Here is a 19,497-nt window from a genome sequence, read left to right on the forward strand (position 1 = left end):
CAGGGACCTTCTATTTTAACCAAACTTTCAGAATCTATCAAGGGGACCATGATCTACAAACTACATTAATTGTGAACATTTGTAACGAATGAGTCGCACGCTACGACTACATAAACTCTACCGTAAATACGCATACCGCGCCTGCGAGTGCACGCTATTGCGGGTATGCGCCTTCACGGGAGAGCGTACGCATGCGCAGCGCGGACCAGTGTGCGGTGCAAATATGGCAACGTGCATAGAGACATTTTTCTGACTTTGACAATGCACACTACCATATTTGCACCTCACACAGGTCCGTGCTGCGCATGCGTACGCTCTCCCGTACGTGCGCATACTCACAGTCGCGGGCACCCGCAGGCGCACGGTATGCGTATTTACGATAGAGTTTATGTGATCGTAGCGTGCGACTCAATCGTTACATATTTTCACTATATAATGTATTTTTTAGATCATGGTCCCTTTGATAGATTCTGAAAGTTTGGTTAATATAGAATGTTCATGAACAGAGAAATCCCTCTTTGTTTGATACGAAGGGTCAGACAGGAGTAATACAGTGGTGTTTAGTATCCATCGGAAGAATATTTAATTAGAAATATTCCGGTGTTGGTTTGAAGCAGATCAATCGCTCGTGCGAATAGTTATGGACATAAGAAGTTTATGAACATTTACTTTATTTGCACTTTATTACCCATGCGGCGGGAAACCCAGTTTCCCTCCCACCTGAGCTGTTGGAAATAGTCACAGCCCACCTGTATGAATCAACCTATGACCTTTTGTTATAATGCGAGGAGGAATTCCTGTGTCCAATGAACAATGAGATTGTAGGGACCATTGAATTGCATTGTGTGTGGGGCATAAATAGGAAGGCCGATCACATCCAGCTCTCACTCTTCAACGGTTATCATTGCTGAAAATCGGGAGCTGGATGTCCAGAGGCGCATGCGATCGTTTCCTTTGTGCGTAAGTTTTTCTCCGTAATCATACTGTTTCTCTCTTGTTATTATGGGCCATATCTCTCTCTCTCTTCTCTTTCTCTCATTTTTCTCTTAAACTTAATTATATTGTATTTACTGTGTAGTTACCTGGTTAGTTAGTCTATGTTATATTGTAGTGTATGATTTGTATTTGTATTAATTCTTTTGGAAGTATATCATTCAAAATATATATATATTAGGCGTTGGACCCTAAGCCCAGGTATCTGTGTATTTCTTATAGAGTTAAGTATTCTCAGAGCGTCGGTGACGCTCAAACTGCTTTTAAGCTAGTAAGGTTATACTGTGTTGCATTTACACCATATCACTACACAAAGGGTTTACTGCATAATACACTGTTTATGGTTTAGATATAAAGGTTTTACATTGTGAGCGTATGCGCCGCTGGTGATCTCCTCGTGGTCTCGAGCGGTCGCATCGCTGTAGCGAATCATTATGGTATTCGGCAGCCAATAGCGTGCCTGCCAGTGATCTCTTGGCCGTGAGCGAACGTAACGCTTGAGCGTCTCGACCACGGCTAAGCGATTGTTACGCAACGTGCGTACCCTTACGGTACTTCATACGTAGTTAGCGTACAGTGTTCTTAGACCTCATAAAGGGTATTATATACGATAAATATTTAGCTTTATCAACTAGTTCCTATGAGACCAACCTAGGCACCACAAGAATGTTTTCGGGCCTGCAAGGAACGCAAACCTACAGCATGCAGCCGCACAATCTGACAGGTGACCTAAAACAGGAAACAACTCATACTCAACGGCACCAGACACCGACGAAACTGCAGAAACCACAAGCAAGGGTGGAGGAGCCGCAACTCCAGCCGAAGGGGCCACTTTGCCACCCACCATAACCTCTGCCACAACCGACCCAGCAGCAACAGTTGGACCTCCAATCAAACCCGGTGCTGAAACTAAAAACGAAGCATCAGAGGACAGAGAAACATCAGGAAGAGACCCGGAATCCGCAGAGGGAGCTGCTGGCAAGGGGAGCGGGGGAGCGAGTGGAGGCGGGCCCACCAGAAGGGCGCTTGTCTTATCGGTCCCTGCAGCTGTGTCTCGCTCGCTGGGATCCCAACAGCAAAAGTGCCCCTGTGGCTGCCCATGCTCTCCCTCCAGCTGCTTTGCACCTTAGCGGTGTGGTCCGCCCCGCTGGTGCCTATTACAGCGGCGGGCCGTGCAACGATCTCCATGGCGCCCGCAGTTGCCCAGGCGGTGGGAGCTCTATATTGCCAGCTCCTTCACTGCCCGGCTACTGCACACTCCTGGCTGGTGTTTTTTGGCTGCTCCGCTGAACGTGCCCCTGGTGGGACGGGCGGCGGGCATCCAGGTGCATTTGTGGGGGTCTGGTCTGGGGTCTCTGTGGGCCCCCGCATTTACGATGCCACACCCGCTGCTGCGGGTGTCAGCCATTTTAGTTGCAGGGGCCATGTTATATATACAAGGGGTGTGTTTTTCTATATATATTTGTGTATCTCTATGTGTGCTGTGTATATGTATATGTGTATACATGTGGGTAGGTATATGTATATGTGTATGTATGTATATATGTATGTACAAGTGGGGCAAAAAAGTATTTGGACAGCCACCGATTGTGCAAGTTGACCCACTTAAAAAGATGAGAGAGGTCTGTAATTTCCATCATAGGTACACTTCATCTGTGAGAGACAGAATGTGGGGGGGGGGCAGGAAATCACATTGTATGATTTTTAAACAATTTATTTGTATATTCTTGTGGAAAATAAATATTTGGACACCTACCAAGCAGCAAGATTTCTGGCTCTCACAGACCTGTTACTTCTTCTTTAAGAAGCTCTTCTATCCTCCACTCGTTACCTCTATTAATGGCACCTGTTTGAACTGGTTATCTGTAATAAAAACACCTGTCCACACCCTCAAACAGTCAGACTGCTACCTCTCCACCATGGCCAAGACCAGAGAGCTGTCTAAGGACACCAGGGACAAAATTGTAGAGCTGCACAAGGCTATGATGAGCTACTCAACAATAGGCAAGCAGTTTGGTGAGAAGAGATCAACTGTTGGCGCAATTATTACAAAATTGAAGAAATACAAGATCACTGACAATCTCCCTCGACTTGGGGCTCCATACAAGATCTCACCTTGTGGGATATCAATGCTCTTCAGAATGGTGAAGAATCAGCCTGGAACTACACAGGGGGACCTGGTCAATTACCTCAAGAGAGCTGGGACCACAGTCACAAAGGTTACCATTAGTAACACACTACGTCATCATGAATTGAAATCCTGCTGCGCCCGAAAGGTCCTCCTGCTTAAGTCAGCAAATGTCCAGGCCCATCTAAAGTCTGCCAGTGACCATCTGAATGATCCAGAGGAGGATTGGGAGAATGTAATGTGGTCAGATGAGACTTTTTGGTATAAACTCCACTCGCCGTGTTTGGAGGGAGAAGAATGATGAATGGCATCCCAAGAACATACCCACTGTGAAGCATGGGAGTGGAAACATCATGCTTTGGGGCTGTTTTTCTGCAAAGGGGACAGGACAACTGATCCGTATTAAGGAGAGGATGAATGGGGCCATGTATCGTGAGATTTTGGGCAAAAACCTCCTTCCCTCAGTAAGAACATTGAAGATGGAACGTGGATGGGTCTTCCAGCATGACAATGACCCCAAACACACCTCCCGTGCAACTAAGAAGCATTTCAAGGTCCTGGAGTGGCCTAGCCAGTCTCCAGACCTCAACCCAATAGAAAATCTGTGGAGGGAGTTGAAAGTCCGTGTTGCCCAGCAACAGCCCCAAAACATGACAGATCTAGAGAAGATCTGCATGGAAGAGTGGGCCAAAATACCTGCTACAGTGTGTGCAAACCTGGTCAAGAACTACAGGAAACGTTTGACCTCTGTAATTGCCAACCGAGGTCATATTACAAAGTATTGAGTTCAACTTTCTGATTGTCCAAATATTTATTTTCTGCAAAAATATACAAATAAATTGTTTCAAAATCATACAATGGGGTAAATTTACTAAGATTCGTATTTTCCAGATTCAGGTCAAAGTTCAATCACGAATGACATCGAAAGTGTAAAACTGCAACTTTTTGAATTGATTACGACTAATTTACTAAGCTGTCGTATTCGGGTTTTTCTTTTCTTCCGATGTCGATGTCATTCGTGTTTTTTTTTATATTTTTACGGCAGTGATTAGCAAAACACTGCCGACTTTTTTTACAATCAATCTCGGCCGGATCTGTGTGATCCGTGCTGGGGTTTATTTTTTTTATTTTTTTAATTAAACACTGTAAAATAATTAAAAAAAATGCGTGGGGTCCCCCCTCCTAAGCATAACCAGCCTCGGGCTCTTTGAGCCGATCCTGGTTGCAAAAATATGGGGGAAAAAATGACAGGGGTTCCCCCATATTTAAGCAACCAGCATCGGGCTCTGCGCCTGGTCCTGGTCCCAAAAATACGGGGGACAAAAAGAGTAGGGGTCCCCCGTATTTTTAAAACAAGCACCGGGCTCCACTAGCTGGACAGATAATGCCACAGCCGGGGGTCACTTTTATATAGTGCCCTGCGGCCGTGGCATCAAAAATCCATCTAGTCACCCCTGGCCGGGGTACCCTGGGGGAGTGGGGACCCCTTCAATCAAGGGGTCCCCCCCCCAGCCACCCAAGGGCCAGGGGTGAAGCCCGAGGCTGCCCCCCCCCCCATCCAATGGGCTGCGGATGGGGAGGCTGATAGCCTTTGTTGTAAAAGAAAAGATATTGTTTTTAGTAGCAGTACTACAAGGCCCAGCAAGCCTCCCCCGCATGCTGGTACTTGGAGAACCACAAGTACCAGCATGCGATGGAAAAATGGGCCCGCTGGTACCTGTAGTACTACTACTAAAAAAATACCCAAAAAAACACAAGACACACACACCGTGAAAGTATAATTTTATTACATACATACACACATACATACATACATACTTACCTTATGTTCCCACGCAGGTCGGTCCTCTTCTCCAGTAGAATCCAAGGGGTACCTGTTGAAGAAATTATACTCACGAGATCCAGGGGTCCAGGGTCCTCGGGGAATCCAGGTGTAATCCACGTACTTGAAAAAAATAACAAAACGGACACCCGAGCCACGCACTAAAAGGGGACCCATGTTTGCACATGGATCCCCTTTTCCCGACTGCCAGAAACCCACTCTGACTGATGTCTAAGTGGGTTTCTTCAGCCAATCAGGGAGTGCCACGTTGTAGCACTCTCCTGATCGGCTGTGTGCTCCTGTACTGAGTGACAGGCAGCACACGGCAGTGTTACAATGTAGCGCCTATGCGCTACATTGTAACCAATGCTGGGAACTTTCTGCTCAGCGGTGACGTCACTTTAGGTCAACCGCAGGGCAGAAAGTTCCCATCATTGGTTACAATGTAGCGCATAGGCGCTACATTGTAACACTGCCGTGTGCTGCCTGTCAGTGAGGACAGGAGCACACAGCTGATCAGGAGAGTGCTACAACGTGGCGCTCCCTGATTGGCTGAAGAAACCCACTTAGACAGAAGTCAGAGTGGGTTTCTGGCATTCGTGGAAAGGTGACCCATGTGCAAACATGGGTCCCCTTTCAGTTCGTGGTCGGGACACCGTTTTCTTATTTTTTTCAAGTACGTGGATTACCCCTGGATTTCCCGAGGAGCCTGGACCCCTGGATCTCGTGAGTATAATTTCTTCAACAGGTACCCCTTGGATTCTACTGGAGAAGAGGACCGACCTGCGTGGGAACTTAAGGTAAGTATGTATGTATGTGTGTATGTATGTAATAAAATTATACTTTCACGGTGTGTGTGTCTTGTCTTTTTTTGGGTATTTTTTTAGTAGTAGTACTACAGGTACCAGCGGGCCAGTTTTTCCGCCGCATGCTGGTACTTGTGGTTCTCCAAGTACCAGCATGCGGGGGAGGCTTGCTGGGACTTGTAGTACTGCTACTAAAAACAATATCTTTTCTTTTACAACAAAGGCTATCAGCCCCCCCATCCGCAGCCCATTGGATGGGGGGGGACAGCCTCGGGCTTCACCCCTGGCCCTTGGGTGGCTGGGGGGGGGGACCCCTTGATTGAAGGGGTCCCCACTCCCCCAGGGTACCCCGGCCAGGAGTGACTAGTTGGATTTTTGATGCCACGGCCGCAGGGCACTATATAAAAGTGACCCCCGGCTGTGGCATTATCTGTCCAGCTAGTGGAGCCCGGTGCTGGTTTTAAAAATACGGGGGACCCCTACTCTTTTTGTCCCCCGTATTTTTGGGACCAGGACCAGGCGCAGAGCCCGATGCTGGTTGCTTAAATATGGGGGAACCCCTGTCATTTTTTTCCCCATATTTTTGCAACCAGGATCGGCTCAAAGAGCCCGAGGCTGGTTATGCTTAGGAGGGGGGACCCCACGCAATTTTTTTTGAAAAAATAAGCACTTTCCCACCCCTTCCCACTGATATACATGCACGGATCTCATGGATCCGTGCATGCCTATCTAATCACGGGAAAAAAAATAAGGTCTGTTTTTTTTTAGCACTTTTTTACGAGTTGTAATTTTTCACGGCAGTGTTTTTTTTTTTTTTGCTTTGCACTTCTTAGTAAATGACCGAGATTCATACTTAAACAGCCGCGTTTTGACCGATGGTGTATTCATTCGTAATTTTTTACTTGGACTTGCAAAAAATTACGAATGCCCTCATCTCTGCCGTGATTAGTGTTTAGTAAATTACCGAGATGACACTTTGATGAAAAAACGGCATCTCGGTCAAAATCGGGAGCTTAGTAAATTTACCCCAATGTGATTTTCAGATTCTGTCTCCCACAGTTGAAGTCGATGGAAATTACAGACCACTCTCATCTTTTTAAGTGGGTCAACTTGCACAATCGGTGGCTGTCCAAATACTTTTTTGCCCCACTGTGGGTGTATATATATATATATATATATATATATATATATATATGTGTGAGTATGGGTACAAGTATTTATGTATGGGTATACCTGTATGTGCATTGATGCGCAGGGGTAGGGCCAGGGGCCTCACTATTATTTATTTGGCAGTCGTCCCCAGAAGCGGGGGGGATGCTTGCTCATTCCCACCTTTTGTCACGATTTTTATCTCATTGGGGTCTGGGGTGGGGGTTTGTCACAGTTTTTCACCCTGTCTGTCCGGGCCAGGCTCCGCAGCTGGTGGTTATTGGTGCCAGTGATTTATCCCACTGCCTCGGTAACCCGTGTGGTTCTGTCCCCTTCCTCTGTTCACGTTTTTTCCCTATTCCCTGCCCTTTTTCGGGGCTTTTGCCTTAGGTCCCCCCTTTCTCCCTGGCGGTATCAGTGGGCCCCTCAGTTATGTCTCACGGCTGATTTACACCCCTCCTTCCTCCATTTTTCCTCCTGCCCCTTTCTCTCATGCTTTCTTAGCGGTGGCCCCCATGCGTCCCACCCTGTCCATGCCGGCGGGCCCTCACTCCCCAGCTACCCTCTCTCCCCTTACCAGCCGATCCCCCAGCGGATCCAGGGTCTGTTTTTTATGTTTCTTTGTCCCCTGATGCTTCACTTTTAGTTTCAGCACCAGTTTTGATTGGCAGTCCTCCTGTTGCTGCTGGGTCGATTGTGGCAGAGGTTGCGGCTGGTGGCTCCACCGCCCTCACTTACGGTTCCTGCGGTTTTGTCAGCATTGGGTGCCGGTGAGTATGATTTGTTTCCTATTTTGGATCTTCGGTCAGATTGCACGGCAGTATGCTTTAGTTTTGCACTCCCTGCAGATCCAGAAACTTAGTTTACCTCTCAGTTGCAGAATGGTTAGCGTTCGGTAACTGAAGGTGTGTGGGGTGCTTTTTTATTTTTCCTCCCAGGTGCCATGATTTGATCCCTTTGGTTCACGGGAGGTTGTTTCGTTTTGCCCCCTCGGGTTTCTGTTTCCCTTTCCCTCAGGTTTGTAATTTAGATGGTTTTGCATATTGTTTGATGTTTTCACTTGGTTTGGGTGCGGTGACTTCTGGTTTAGAGCTTTTTGTATTTTGCCTCTGCAGTCTGGATAGTTAAGTTTGTAGGGTGCTTGTTTTCTCCTGCCATTGCAGGCATGGCGTAGGTTTTAATCCCAGGATAAGCACGTTTTTAAGATGATCCCTGTTGGTTTTGTGGACAGTATCCTTGCATGTCATGTAGGGGACCAGGGTTTGTTTCCCAACGTTGTAGTCATAGTTTATGTTTCGGATTTCCTGGGGCCGATGTGGTTGGTTGGCCATTTGTATGGTATGTTTTTGGGTGGAGTTCGGGGCCTTTGAGGTGGGCCCTTGTGGGTATTTTGTATGTCTTTTGTTGGTCCGGGGGTGTTCCTGCAGGGTCAATCCTTCAGGTTCCTGCTGGGTTAGCCCTTCATGTTGGGAGCGGCGCATGGGTCTATTTTGCATGGTGTTCAAGTTTTTGTCCATCTACGGGAGCTTATGTCAGTTGGCTTGGCTGGTCTTACGTGGAGTTTCGGTAGTTCTTCCAGTGGCGCTAGTAGCCCTTGGCTTTGTAACGTTTGTGCATGGATAATTTTGGTGTCACAGTTTGTTGTCCGTTTTCGGATTGACGTTCAGTTTTGGTGGCGGGTCAGGGCCTTCGGTGTGATTAAGCTAAATATTTATCATATATAATACAATTTATGAGGTCTAAGAACACTGTACTCTATCTACGTATGAAGTACCGTAAGGGTACGCTAGTTGCGTAACAATCGCTTTGCCGTGATCGAGACGCTCAAGCGTCACGTTCACTCACGGCCAAGAGATCACAGGCAGGCACGTTATTGGCTGTTGACTAACGTAATGATTCGCTATAGCGTAGCGGACGCTCGGGACCACGAGGAGATCACCAGCGGCGCTGACGCTCACTATATTAAACCTTTGTATCTGAACCATAAACAGTGTATTGTGCAGTAAAACCTTAGTGTAATGTTAGAGTGTAAATGCAACACAGTATAACCTTATTACCTTAAAAGCTGTTTGAGCGTCACCGACGCTCTGAGAATACTAGACACTATAAGAAATACACAGATACCTGGGCTTAGGGTCCAACGCCTAATATGTATATATTTTGAATGATAAACTTGCAAAAGAATTAATACAAATACAAATCATACACTACAATATAACATAGACTACCTAACCAGATAACTACACAGGAAATATAATACAATTACTATTTAAAGGAAAATAAGAGAGAAAGAGGAGAAGGGAGAGGGAGAGAGAGAAATTGGCCCACAATAACAAGAAGATCAATATAGTTGCGGAGAAACACTTACGCACAAGGGGAAACGATCGCATGCGCCTCGATATCCAGCTCCCGATTATCAGCAATGAGAACCGTTGAAGAGAGTGAGCTGGATATGGTCGGCCTGCCTATTTATGCCCCACACACAATACAATTCAATGGTCCCTACAATCTCATTGTTCATTGGACACAGGAATTCGGCTTCGCATTATAACAAAAGGTCATAGGTTGATTCATACAGGTGGGCTGTGACTGCTTCCAACTGTTCAGGTGGGTGGGATACTGAGTTTCCCGCCGCATGACTAAATAAGAACAAATAATAGTAAATGGACATAAACTTCTTATGTCCATAACTATTCGCATGAGCGATTAATCCGCTCCAAACCAACACCGGAATATTGCTATTTAAATACTCTTCCGATGGGTACCAAACACCACTGTATGACCCCTGTTAGACCCTTCGTACAATACAAAGAGGGATCTCTCTGTTCAGGAACATGCTATGTTAACTAAACTTTCAGAATCTATCAAAGGGACCATGATCTACAAAATACATTATTACTGAAAATATGTAACGATTGAGTCGCACGCTACGATCACATAAACTCTACCGTAAATACGCATACCGTGCGCCTGCGGGTGCCCGCGACTGTGAGTATGCGCACGCACGGGAGAGCGCACGCATGCGCAGCGCGGACCAGAATGAGGTGCAAATATGGCAGTGTGTATAGAGATATTTTTCTGACTTTGACAGGTGCCTGCCTTTGACAGGAGAGCACTGCAGTCTCAGTGGCCTATTGTGGCACAAGATGTGGTCGTGGGGCATCTACCCTCCGATTACTTCTCGAGTGTGTCCTGCTCAATGCGGGGGATCTAGACGGTCTTTGGGCGGGAGCGTTTCAGTCTTGGCCAGGAGGTGTGGTGAGTCCCCGCAATGCTAGTGTGTCATTGCAGGGGGGGCGTGACAGTCATCCCCTTGGGCCCGATACAATAGTCAAGGCTAGAACTGAGATTGCAGCATCTCCTGGCCACCTTTACCTCGTAGGTCAATCACATTTGGAATAAATAGCTGTGACCTTTAAGCCAAGCCGTTTATGTGTCAGTGTCAATTATTTGTGTCTGTGTCATTTAATTTTAGGGTTAAGTTTATCACAATGTAAAAAGAGAATGGTTTAGGTTTGTACACGTTAAATACGACTTCATTAGGAAATGAGGGTCAACAGTCACAAGGCTTTAATAATGTTTAGAAATACACCTATGGAACACTTAATGCTGAAAGGCCGAAGGCAGCCCTGGAAGGGATATAGTAGCAGAGAGGGGAAATGGAGTGGACAAATCTGGTGCTGCCCCCACTGGCTCCAGCAGGAGGCAGTATACCTGACCTAACACATCACCCCCTACCTGCAGGGAGCCCAGCAAGCCACTCCCAGCGCCTGCAGGAAATGCTACAGCAGGGACCAGACCAGACCCCTGTGGTTGGGCCGGCCACTGCCTGTGCTACCCAGAACTTGCTTTCCCCCTGGCCGCTGGAGCCCTGCTGGGTCCGCCTGCGGCCATGGGAGGCTTAAAACCAAGATAGCACCGAGTGCGGGTCCCACAATCCCCGAGGAGGGGCCGGAGTGTCCGCGCCCACACCCCCCGAGTGAAGTGGCAGAGACGCAGCCAGGAATGCCCAGTCCTTGTCGCATGACGAGCTCGCAGAAGCGGCCGCAGCAACCGGTCCACTCCCACAGGACGCAGGAGACCCGGGGCCGCGGGCCGCTGATGATGATGGGAGGGGAACCACGGATGGAGCCGCCTGCTCCAGCGAGACCCTCTCCCGCGATCCAGAAGGTGCAGTAGCTGCTGGAGGTGGAAACCCAATGCACCTTAAGGGCGGGCCGCCTCCGCCAAAGCCGTGACATGGTAGGCGGGGGGGGGGGGGTACATCCACCGAGGGAAAAGGGAAGGGTAAACAGAAGAAAAGAAAGGCAAAGGGGATATCCAAGAAATAGAAGGGGGGGTTAAAGGAAAAGTAAAGAAGGGATGGTAGAGTAGACAGAAGCAAGAAGCAGAGAGAGGCACAGTACACTTAGCTTCCAACCGACTCCTAAATGAATCAAAAAGAGGCTGTCCACATGACCAGCTTCTCCTTAAATACCCTAACAGGGCCATCCCTTACTTGCAACCTAATGGGCCACCCTCACTAGAGTGGCAAACACTCTAACCACTAAATTCAGCCCAGCACAAGGCTGTCACACTAACCAATAGGAAAACACCCAGGATTCTTATACTTCCTCATTTCTATTCAGAAATTTCTCTGCTTTTTTGTGTTCTGGATTCTTTTCTCTGACTTGGTCTTGAATTCTGTTTAGCAATCCAACATTTTTTCCTGTTAGATTGGGGCTTCCGTCAGTTGTCACACCAGCCAATTTTTCCCACTCCACTCCAAATTTGAACACACACTGATTTACAGCCTCCAATAAATCCTTTCCAGTTGTATCTTACATGGACTGCATTGATGCCAGTTCTTCTGTAATGCCAAAATTTTCATTGATACCTCGAATGAAAATCATCAGCTGGTCTCCGTCTTGGACATCACAACTTTCATCCAGCAAAATATGACATATTGTTGACTTTCTTTTTTTAATTGCATTTCCATATTCTTGGATATGTTCTCGATGCGCCTCACAACAGTTCGTCATGACAAGCTAATGTTTTCAAACAGTTTTTTCTTGTCTGGGCACAATATTGCGACAGTCAACCATACATTCCTTTATAAATTCTCCTTCAGTGAACGGTTTACTGTTCTTGGCGATTTTGTGTGCTATTAAATAGCTCACCCTTGTAATTCCATCCTGTCCAGATGACAATTTTGTGAAAAAGTTTAGCTCTTTTTGGTTTCGAGCAACTATCTCACTGTCTTTCTCTGATTTGTCTTCAGCAGATACATTTTTATACTTCAAAGCATGTTTTGTCTCAAAATGTTGATTTAAATGATATTCTTTGAATACTGCCACAGATTCCTTACAAATTAAGCACACAGCTTTTTCACCGACAAGGTAAAAAAAATATTTAGGAGTCCATTCTTTGTTGAATTTCCTGCATTCACCGTCTACCTTTCTTTTCTTCATGAAATTAATTTCTCAGTCTGTTGATATTTTAAATGAAAATCAAGATTGGCGCAAAAAATATAAACAAGACTGACACACTCACCCTTCATCCCCAGTTGCCCACAGAATTGCTCTCACCCCCACAAGACATCCCCTATAAAAACAGTATCCTATATAATGAAAGGCTAACGCTTCTCCTCACTTCTTGAAGAATTTGTGCTCATGGTGCTCGTTGGTGCAAATGACTCTTGTGTACTGCAAGTCTGTCATTTATAACAGGACCTTAACTAGCTATGTATATTACAAATTAATATACACAAGTTATTTCAGGAGGCCGTTAGCAATGATGACAATAAAAGTATAAACTGCTCAATAATCAATTAATAAAATTCATACGTAGGGAAAGTTTATTTACTAATAAACTATAAAAAAAAAAACAAGATTGAAATGTGCAGTTTGGCGGCTAAGTGGTTCGCATTACTGACATCTGTATGATGTTTATGTTGTCCCATGTTTGTATGGCTTTCCTCCCACACCACAAAAATATACTGGTAAGTGTTGTGGAATTAGTGATCAGCTAACCTCACGTTCTAACACTCTGACACCTTACTGCTGTCCTCTCTCTAACACTCTGACACCATACTGCTGTCCTCTCTCTAATACTCTGACACCTTACTGCTGTCCTCTCTCTAATACTCTGACACCTTACTGCTGTCCTCTCTCTAACACTCTGACCTTACTGCTGTCCTCTCTCTAACACTATGACACCTTACTGCTGTCCTCTCTCTAACACTCTGACACCTTACTGCTGGCCTCTCTCTAACACTCTGACATCTTACTTCTGTCCTGTCTCTAACACTCTGGCACCTTACTGCTTCTCTCTCTAACACTCTGACACCTTACTGCTGTCCTCTCTCTAACACTCTGACCTCTTACTGGTGTCCTCTCTCTAACACTCTGACACCTTACTGCTGTCCTCTCTCTAACACTCTGACACCATACTGCTGTCCTCTCTCTAATACTCTGACACCTTACTGCTGTCCTCTCTCTAATACTCTGACACCTTACTGCTGTCCTCTCTCTAACACTCTGACCTTACTGCTGTCCTCTCTCTAACACTATGACACCTTACTGCTGTCCTCTCTCTAACACTCTGACACCTTACTGCTGGCCTCTCTCTAACACTCTGACATCTTACTTCTGTCCTGTCTCTAACACTCTGGCACCTTACTGCTTCTCTCTCTAACACTCTGACACCTTACTGCTGTCCTCTCTCTAACACTCTGACACCTTACTGCTGTCCTCTCTCTAACACTCTGACAAATTACTGCTGTCCTCTCTCTAATACTCTGACAACTTACTGCTGTCCTCTCTCTAACACTCTGACCTTACTGCTGTCCTCTCTCTAACACTATGACACCTTACTGCTGTCCTCTCTCTAACACTCTGACACCTTACTGCTGGCCTCTCTCTAACACTCTGACATCTTACTTCTGTCCTGTCTCTAACACTCTGGCACCTTACTGCTTCTCTCTCTAACACTCTGACACCTTACTGCTGTCCTCTCTCTAACACTCTGATCTCTTACTGGTGTCCTCTCTCTAACACTCTGACACCTTACTGCTGTCCTCTTGCTAACACTCTGACACCTTACTGCTGTCCTCTCTCTAACACTCTGACACCTTACTGCTGTCCTCTCTCTAACACTCTGACAAATTACTGCTGTCCTCTCTCTAACACTCTGACACCTTACTGCTGTCCTCTATCTAACACCTTACTGCTGTCCTCTCTCTAACACTCTGACACCTTACTGCTGTCCTCTCTCTAACACTCTGACACTTTACTGCTGTCCTCTCTCTAACACTCTGACACTTTACTGCTGCCCTCTCTCTAATACTCTGACACCTTACTGCTGTCCTCTCTCTAACACTCTGACAACTTACTGCTGTCCTCTCTCTAACACTCTGACACCTTACTGCTGTCCTCTCTCTAACACTCTGACCTTACTGATGTCCTCTCTAACACTCTGACACCTTACTGCTGTCCTCTCTCTAACACTCTGACACCTTACTGCTGGCCTCTCTCTAACACTCTGACATCTTACTTCTGTCCTGTCTCTAACACTCTGGCACCTTACTGCTTCTCTCTAACACTCTGACACCTTACTGGTGTCCTTTCTCTAACACTCTGACACCTTACTGCTGTCCTCTCTCTAACACTCTGTCACCTTACTGCTGTCCTCTCTCTAACACTCTGACACCTTACTGCTGTCCTCTCTCTAACACTCTGACATCTTACTGCTGTCCTCTCTCTAACACTCTGACCTCTTACTGGTGTCCTCTCTCTAACACTCTGACACCTTACTGCTGTCCTCTCTCTAACACTCTGACACCATACTGCTGTCCTCTCTCTAATACTCTGACACCTTACTGCTGTCCTCTCTCTAATACTCTGACACCTTACTGCTGTCCTCTCTCTAACACTCTGACCTTACTGCTGTCCTCTCTCTAACACTATGACACCTTACTGCTGTCCTCTCTCTAACACTCTGACACCTTACTGCTGGCCTCTCTCTAACACTCTGACATCTTACTTCTGTCCTGTCTCTAACACTCTGGCACCTTACTGCTTCTCTCTCTAACACTCTGACACCTTACTGCTGTCCTCTCTCTAACACTCTGACACCTTACTGCTGTCCTCTCTCTAACACTCTGACAAATTACTGCTGTCCTCTCTCTAATACTCTGACAACTTACTGCTGTCCTCTCTCTAACACTCTGACCTTACTGCTGTCCTCTCTCTAACACTATGACACCTTACTGCTGTCCTCTCTCTAACACTCTGACACCTTACTGCTGGCCTCTCTCTAACACTCTGACATCTTACTTCTGTCCTGTCTCTAACACTCTGGCACCTTACTGCTTCTCTCTCTAACACTCTGACACCTTACTGCTGTCCTCTCTCTAACACTCTGATCTCTTACTGGTGTCCTCTCTCTAACACTCTGACACCTTACTGCTGTCCTCTTGCTAACACTCTGACACCTTACTGCTGTCCTCTCTCTAACACTCTGACACCTTACTGCTGTCCTCTCTCTAACACTCTGACAAATTACTGCTGTCCTCTCTCTAACACTCTGACACCTTACTGCTGTCCTCTATCTAACACCTTACTGCTGTCCTCTCTCTAACACTCTGACACCTTACTGCTGTCCTCTCTCTAACACTCTGACACTTTACTGCTGTCCTCTCTCTAACACTCTGACACTTTACTGCTGCCCTCTCTCTAATACTCTGACACCTTACTGCTGTCCTCTCTCTAACACTCTGACAACTTACTGCTGTCCTCTCTCTAACACTCTGACACCTTACTGCTGTCCTCTCTCTAACACTCTGACCTTACTGATGTCCTCTCTAACACTCTGACACCTTACTGCTGTCCTCTCTCTAACACTCTGACACCTTACTGCTGGCCTCTCTCTAACACTCTGACATCTTACTTCTGTCCTGTCTCTAACACTCTGGCACCTTACTGCTTCTCTCTAACACTCTGACACCTTACTGGTGTCCTTTCTCTAACACTCTGACACCTTACTGCTGTCCTCTCTCTAACACTCTGTCACCTTACTGCTGTCCTCTCTCTAACACTCTGACACCTTACTGCTGTCCTCTCTCTAACACTCTGACACATTACTGTTGTCCTCTCTCAGACACTCTGACCTTACTGCAGCAGCTTCTCTCACTTGCCTAACACTGATCTCTCACTTCTATCCCTTATTTTTGTGATGCCCTGGGGTGGTTTAGCTGGGGTGGTTTGGGGGTGACCTGCGCCCGAGAGGCAAACCCATATAATGTTAGGTACCTGTCCGATGAGGTCACCGTGAAGAAGCTGGGAAGGCTCTTATATTGGCCAATATATGCCAAGAACCTCGGATATAATGGTTATAATGTTAATTGTTGAACTGTGTACCTGCGCTCTTGTTCCTACTTGTCACTCTGATAATAAATCCTCTGTGCGACAGAGACAAGACCATTGCGGTACATGTCCAGTGCGGCTCTGACACGTGCGCAGTTGCAAAAGAATCGTTCCACTGCTTATGATATTCACATTGTGTGCACTTCTAAAACAGGCCCCTTGCTTGTACAATATATGAGTTGGAGCCTGTATAGATTGTTCTTGAGATGATGTTATGCTATAGGTACTGTATGATAACAACAATAATAATAATTTTATTTATATAGAGCTCTTTTTCCAACAGGACTCAAGGCTCTTTACAGGCATCAAAAACAATGCACATAATACAGAAGATGTAAGTAATACAGCAATAGACAAGCCACACAGACATAAAAAGGAAGCCTAAAGCACACACTAAGCATAATTTAGAATTGGTGTAGGCATTTTGGGTAATAACTTCCACGGGTTGTGTAATCCACCCTCACAAGGTACCTGTTCCTTATGTACTGTACATGAATAATTTGGGCAAGCATTGTCTCTTTAGTTGTTTATACAGTAACATACACTCATAGGCAGGGATGTTTCAAGAAAGGAGGGGACCCACGTGCAGCCTCCGTCATGGGTCCCCTCCTCTCCAGCAGCTAGTAGACTCTGCCATAATGCCAGAGTCTACTGCGCATTCGCAGGTCTCCGGGAACATGGCACCCACGCCTTGTTCCCGGGGACATCTCCAGTGCGCAGGTGCAAATCACTCAGAACTGGCCGCTGCGGCCATTTTCCAAGTGATTTGTGCCCACACTGTAGGGCCGCTGCCGCGGGACTCCGGAGGGGTGAGTACACCATATGCGTGTGGTGTGGGCCCACCACCGCACACAGTGCATCCATTATAGAAACGCTTATGCTCATAAGATATTGATGTTACATTTGTGCATGGGCAAATGTGTATGGGACGATAGCAAGTAGATAGATAGATAGATAGATAGATAGATAGATAGATAGATAGATAGATAGATAGATAGATACAGTAGATTTGAGATAGATAAAGTACAATTAATACTTTAATTGTAATTGTTTTTAAACACTTCAGTTACATGATACAAAATAGAATTTGTTATGTACTTATCTTTATTAAGTGTTGACCCTATTTTTAAATATATATATATATATATATATATATATATATATATATATGTATGTATAGTATGTATAGTATGTATATTTTTTATTACACAGGTTTCTTTGTTTATCCTCAGCCAAGTCTCTGTATCGAACAAAAAGACGAGAAATGGACCAGGCGTTCAATGTCAGCACCCTCTTGGTTCTCCTGGGTCTTGTAGAGATGGAAGAGTTCCAATATATGTATTGCGCCCTTTGTATTATTATATATTTATTTATTATGTTTTTAAGCATTAGTATTGTATCTGTGGTGATGGCGGAGCCATGTCTACATGAGCCCATGTACATTCTCATATGTAAGCTCTTCATCAATGGAATGTTTGGGAGCTCCACGTTTTTCCCAAAGCTGATAGTTGACCTGATCACTTCATCTAAGACCATCTCATATAGTGGATGTATTATGCAGACTGTGTGCATTACTCTTTTTGCTGTTTTTGAAATGAGCTCATTCACCCTCATGGCGTATGACCGGTATCTGGCCATCTGTCACCCATTGCATTATGTCATCTTGATGACCAACAAGAAGGTTATGAAGCTCATCATTGGGTCTTCTGTAACATACATCATTGCCATCTTCATTGGTATTCTGCTAACTTGGGCTCTTCCTCTGTGTGGGAATAAGATAAATAATATATTCTGTGACAATATGTCCCTCGTTACTCTGTCCTGCTCTGACCCTTCTCTCAGTAACTTCTATTCAGCTGCTTTGGTCTCCATCTACCTAATTGTCACCATCTCAGTCACTGTGTTTTCCTACCTGCGTATATTTGCTGTCTGCTTGAAGGTCTCCAAAGAGTCCCGTCAGAAAGCCGTCCACACGTTGGTGACCCATTTGCTCAACTTTACCATCTTTTTATTAGGAGTTTTCTTTGTTTTCATCAGGTATAGGCTGGGCAGTATTGACCTCCCCATTATGGTCCATGTTCTGCTCTCTGTTACTCCTGTACTTTTCCCACCACTCCTTAACCCCCTGATATATGGGCTCCGGACACATGCCCTGAAGATAAAACTCATTCATTATTTGCAGGGAAAAAACATGGGGCTCAAATAAATTGCCTTCACCCATATCTGTACTAAGTGACAATCAGTGCAAAGCACCTGTATCAGGTTATAATGTCCATTGTCATATTATCTTGATTTGATCCAAGTGCGTCACTCTGAGAGGAATCTATGTCTGGTCACCTTGTTGCAAGTAATAAAATAACCATGGCTCAGTGTGTGTACGGAATCAGTTCTATCTTGCAGAACCTTTGGGTCATATGTATCAAGGCTTTGAGAGAGATAAAGTGGAAAGAGAAAAGTACCAGTCAATCAGCTCCTAACTGCCATGTTTTAGGCTTTGTTAGAAAAAAATGTCAGTAAGGAGCTGATTGGCTGGAACCACTGGCGTATCTATGATGTGTGCAGTGTGTGCGGTACATACTGGAGCCTCGGGTCCAGGGGGGCCACAACGCACACGTTGCACCCATTTTTTTAGTACTTACCTATTCGGAGTCCAGAGGCAGCCCAGTAAAACAACAGGGAAAATTGCGCAGTGGGCATTTTGTTGGCATTTTGCGCATGCACAATAGGGGGAATCACTTGGAAAATGGGCGCAGCATAATTTTCCCGGAGCCCTGCACATGCATAGTAGACTCTAGCACAGTGCTAGAGTCTACAAGTGACTGCTGGCAAGAGAGAGAGGTGGGGCCCAGACGGAATCAGCACATGGGCCCCCTCCTATCTTAAAATGCCCTTGGTTGGAACTAGAGATGTGCGCGGCCCAAATCTCGGGTTTTAGTTTTGGATCTGTATCTCCTGCATTTTATGATCTGTATTGGTTTTGCGCCAACAGCCCTTATGTATTTTGGTTTTGGATCTGTATTTATTTAGAAAAAATCATAAAACAGCTAAAATCACAGAATTTGGGGGTGTTTTTGTTTCTACAGTATTATTAACCTCAATAACGTTAATTTCCACTAATTTCCAGTCAACTGTGACCACTTCAAAGCCCACAATATTGTTTTCATCCATTTAGGCCAAAGACTGCAGGAAGCCGGC

General features: G+C 45.7%; 1 protein-coding gene across 1 annotated transcript; it reads left to right on the forward strand.

Moving 5' to 3' along the window:
* Positions 1-17,566: 17,566 nt before the first annotated feature.
* LOC134989514 (olfactory receptor 4B13-like) lies at positions 17,567-18,508 on the forward strand. The gene has a single exon (XM_063950613.1). It carries the CDS (start codon positions 17,567-17,569, stop codon positions 18,506-18,508), a length of 942 nt encoding a protein of 313 aa, XP_063806683.1.
* The last annotated feature ends 989 nt before the right edge of the window (positions 18,509-19,497 follow it).

Source organism: Pseudophryne corroboree, chromosome 2 (genome assembly GCF_028390025.1).
Source record: "Pseudophryne corroboree isolate aPseCor3 chromosome 2, aPseCor3.hap2, whole genome shotgun sequence".
Lineage (NCBI taxonomy): Eukaryota > Metazoa > Chordata > Amphibia > Anura > Myobatrachidae > Pseudophryne > Pseudophryne corroboree.